Source organism: Trachymyrmex septentrionalis, unplaced genomic scaffold (assembly GCF_001594115.1).
Source record: "Trachymyrmex septentrionalis isolate Tsep2-gDNA-1 unplaced genomic scaffold, Tsep1.0 scaffold52, whole genome shotgun sequence".
Taxonomy (NCBI): Eukaryota; Metazoa; Arthropoda; class Insecta; order Hymenoptera; family Formicidae; genus Trachymyrmex; species Trachymyrmex septentrionalis.
The window spans coordinates 385,664-389,881 of NW_017305694.1; the positions used below are offsets into that span (position 1 = coordinate 385,664).

General features: G+C 28.6%; 2 protein-coding genes across 5 annotated transcripts in view; one reads left to right on the forward strand and one right to left on the reverse strand.

The window, feature by feature from the left end:
* Positions 1-294: 294 nt before the first annotated feature.
* On the forward strand, positions 295-3,562 carry LOC108751850. Its single transcript, XM_018492311.1, has 4 exons — positions 295-852; positions 1,870-2,109; positions 2,267-2,367; positions 3,193-3,562. Exons 1-3 carry the CDS (start codon positions 769-771, stop codon positions 2,330-2,332), a joined length of 390 nt encoding a protein of 129 aa, XP_018347813.1. The 5' UTR covers positions 295-768; the 3' UTR covers positions 2,333-2,367; positions 3,193-3,562.
* The window catches only part of LOC108751848 (tetraspanin-9), a 16,381-nt gene continuing 14,569 nt past the window's right edge, over positions 2,407-4,218 (reverse strand). For 3 of the 4 annotated variants that reach the window (XM_018492309.1, XM_018492306.1, XM_018492307.1), the window contains one exon: positions 3,638-4,032. In XM_018492309.1, the coding sequence (XP_018347811.1) occupies positions 3,697-4,032 (336 nt within the window). In that variant the 3' untranslated portion in view covers positions 3,638-3,696. Of the gene's footprint in view, positions 4,033-4,218 lie in introns of all 4 variants that reach the window. The other variant, XM_018492305.1, reaches the window with a different exon arrangement.

Genomic DNA, 4,218 nt, shown 5'->3' on the forward strand with positions numbered 1-4,218 from the left:
GGTAGTGTTTCGGCGCTAAAAAAAACGCGTAGCATTTTTTCAGTAAACGTTAAAATGTTTCGTTAAAATAATGGACACATACAATAAAATAAAAAAATTTGCACTTTTCACACCTGAAAAAAAGAATTTAATGTATTAATACTCAATCATTATTTCAAATTTATTTTTATCAATAATTATTTCGATAATGAAGCATTTATGACTTGATATTTATAAGAAGTTTGTTTTCCTTTTTATCCGAAAACATATTCACAAAGTTTTAAAATATACTTATCCTATATATTTATATGTCTTGTTCACAAATTATTCATAAAATGTTGGAAAATATTATAATCACGAAATGTCGTCATAGTTAAAATAGTACATGCAATAATAATAATTTGGTTCTGATAATACTAAGCTATACTGATATTATCACTGACTCATACTAAAGTTAGCGGTATGCTAAAATTTAAGCTTGTGCTGACTATGGTCTTACATGAAATTGCGCATGCTTTGAATGATTTGAAAATATATTGGCGATATGCAAATCGCGAGCACAGGAATAATTATAGTCTCTATTCACTGTCAGGTAGGGAGAAGAAAATAGACAATGTTCGTTTATAAAAGGAATGCAATGTGATCAGCATCGTCTTTTGCAAGTTCGCCTCTTTTTTGGTTAACTCTCGGATATCTTAATGATGCCATATAAATGTGCTTGTAACTGTAAAAAAGCTAAAAAACCTGCAATATTTTTTTCGGAAGAACAGTGATCGTTCGAGAGTCTAAATGCGTGTGCATCTGCTGTTAATTTTGTTCTTCGCGAGCACTATCTTAGCGCGAAGTGCTAGAAATAGACGGGATACTAATCTGGTATATGAATTTATTGCATCATAATGGATTCTTTTAATTTATCTAAATGATTTAAAACTATTGCTGATAATATATTTAACTGAGAAATGTCTTATTCTAAAAACAAACAATTTCTGACACTTAACAAATAGCGAATATTTGCAGATATAACAGAACAGTTTGTAATAATTTTATCACCTCTATCACACACACTTTAAAACTTTTCTTAAAATAGCCATGTAAGTTTATTTATATTTTTAGAATACTGCACAATAAAAAACATTTTATACTTTGATTAAAACTTGTTCTTGTCAAAATTTTTATATTAAATTTCTAACACATTCGAGTATTAATTTAATATGGTGTGTGATTATGCTAGTTGAATATTTTGTGTTAAATTGATATTTAATATTTCTTGATATAAAAATAACACAATTTTCCAGTAAAAGGATAAATAATATAAAAATAATGTAGTTTTAAAATAAGAATTCTAAAATAAATGATAAATACACGCGTTAATTTTATATATTATAAATGTTAATTTTACTGAAAAAAATATACTCCTTGCACAATTTGTTTCCAACTTGTGTCAGAGTGTTTTTACTAATTTTATTAACTTTTTTGTACTAACGTTTTTACATTATGTTTTTTTTTCTAGTAATCATCTATTTAATAATCGTCTTATATTAAATTTTAAGATAAAAATTTGAATCATTTAAGATACATGAAATATAAATTTAACTTGACAAATTTTCCAACTGTGTAGCTTTGTGTAAATATTGTTTTACTGACATTTTTCAAATTTAAATCCATTATAAACTAATTTTCCTATTATAAAATAGAAATATTTATGTAGTTTTTTTTTTTAGAGTTTTATACGCATCGAAATATTTTATACAATTTACGTCTAAAATACTCACTCATCGATTAGTTTAAAGTATTTTACATATTCCTTCTTAATTTTATATTCAAGGATATCGATAAGTAAAGTTTTTTTTTACATATTCTTATCGGCATACATATCTAATTGTTTCACAGACTACGTTTAACCTTCCTGTTATTTCTACAACTGAGGCTTATAATGGAAATAAGACAACAAACGTTATTGGAGATAATTCTGATGAAACTAATAATGGAACTAATATTTTCAATCACCCGTTAAGAATGTTATTGAACCTTATTAAATCAATAATATTAGTCATTAAGAATACATTATCGACATTTTCAAAAACAGTACATTCAACGAGTGACTTTGTAATACGCGCTATGCAAGAACCGGTAAGCGTAATGTTATTTATTTAATATTTAAAGAAATAAAATCTTTTTTTTTTCTTATCTATGTATTGTATATGTATATGTACTCTTCAATATTTAATCTTCTTTTTCATTTGAAATATCAATATTTAAATAATTCAAATTATATGTTTATGTGCAGTTTAATGAAATATTAAAGACGATAATCAGAATCTTTGAATGGTCATACAACAATATTTTTAAATAAAAAATAATAACGTTATAAAATTTTTTCAAATTTTGGTAAGTAATTCGTGAATATATGTAACTCATCAATATGTAACTCATATAAATGCCTTTTGTATTACTAATGTATCATTTGTCTATAATAATTCATTTCGGTTAAAGAAATGATGAAAGTCAAAAATAGAACTAAATATAATGGCTAGCTTTTCATTACATATAAATACATCCTTTATTATTAATAATAGTTTGTTTAGTACACATAATACATAACTATCATCTTGCTATCTCGATTTTGCATTGTACAGTCTTTAACATTGCTTTTAACTTATGGTCAATTGATTGCTTCGTCGATATCAAGTAACATATAAGAATAACGATTATTTTTAATTTACTAAATTTATATATTTATCTATATTTATATATTATATTGAATACAAAAATCTTAGCAAAGTATTCATGCTTATGACATTGAAGATAATTTGATCTACAATCTCTATTGAATACTCGGGACTAAATCACATAATCATGCACGCTATCTATCTAACTGCTCCCGATTGTTAACGTTGAGAATCAATATGACATACAATTACTGTAAAACAGAGATTTTACAATTATTATAAAATAGCAATTGATTACTTCTTGTAAATGAATATTGAGTATATTTATAACGATTAGAATAACTCCACGAAAGTAGGATGGGTTTATTCCACTAGAAAATTGAAATTTAATGATCGATTGTCTTTAGCCTCGTTATACAATTTGTTCTCATATTTAAATCAACTTTTCCATTCTGTTAGATTTTACCTATGATCAATAAATTTTTCTGTATCTATGCACATTAAAATGATTCACAAGTTATACATTTTTTACGCTTTCTCTTAGAACAGTTACAAATATAAATAACTATCAGCTGACAAGGTTGGACTATCATTAGAAGTCGATATTAATTACTGGAGATTACAAGAAGCATTATCAAATCCAGACTAAGAAGGAAGTCCATCCATTGAATACCTATCATATTTTTTGGTACACAGCGGAAACTTTTTGGTCAACTATACATCAACATACTTTTATCTACTTAAATTGTCCCATTTGTAAATGTATTTATAAATCAACGTTCAATAATCATCGATAACTTAATCATTTCGTTTTTTTTTTCATGCTCTTTCTTAACAAATTTTCGTCTCGTTAATTGTACTCATATTCCTACTAATACGAATTTGCAAATTCGGATGAAATCGACAAGATCCTCTTTAAGAGTCCTCAGGAAAGGAATGACACGATTCCGAAAAGATTCGTTCCGTTGCATGTAACGGGAATCGAAAACGCGCGAGGAAGGTGCTATCGATCTTAGACAGTTGTCTCGTCTAAGATCGATCGGAAATTCTAGGTATTGGTAGTGTCGTAACTCTTGTACGTGTGAGATGATCTCTTGTGCCTGACTGTGCAGAAGAGAATCATGCTGGCCACCTGGCCGAATAACTGGAGAAAAGCCACGACGAGGCCCACCGTGCCCACCACGTGGAGTCTGGTTACCAGCCACATTTGAATAGCGGTCGCGCATCCTTCCTTGTACCAGAGTTCCTTGTTACGACCCTCTGAATCTAGGCGACCGCAATATCGTTCCCGCTGCATGCAGCAAGAATCTGGAACCCGATCCTCCTCTGGCCACGCTTCGATTTGAAACCAATCCGTATAATCGCGTACGCCACAGCAGTGAAACTACAAGCGTACATTTAAAACTGTATCATCATATTAAGCGTTTACTTGAGACTTATTCTTTGTCTCTGCACTGGAGAGACTGCACTAAAATTATCTCTCTTACTTTTATCAAATGTCTAGTATGTATTTGTTTTGTTTTGACGTGCAATCTGTACACATGTATTAGTTCAGCCACAAAAAAAAAAC

Excerpts from the sequence above, each read along its gene's own strand:
- LOC108751850 (XM_018492311.1), top strand. The coding sequence starts at position 769 with ATGCGTGTGCATCTGCTGTTAATTTTGTTCTTCGCGAGCACTATCTTA. Across the intron at positions 853-1,869 it reads ATAGACGGGATACTAATCTG|ACTACGTTTAACCTTCCTGT; the intron begins GTATATGAATTT and ends ATTGTTTCACAG. Across the intron at positions 2,110-2,266 it reads TACGCGCTATGCAAGAACCG|TTTAATGAAATATTAAAGAC; the intron begins GTAAGCGTAATG and ends GTTTATGTGCAG.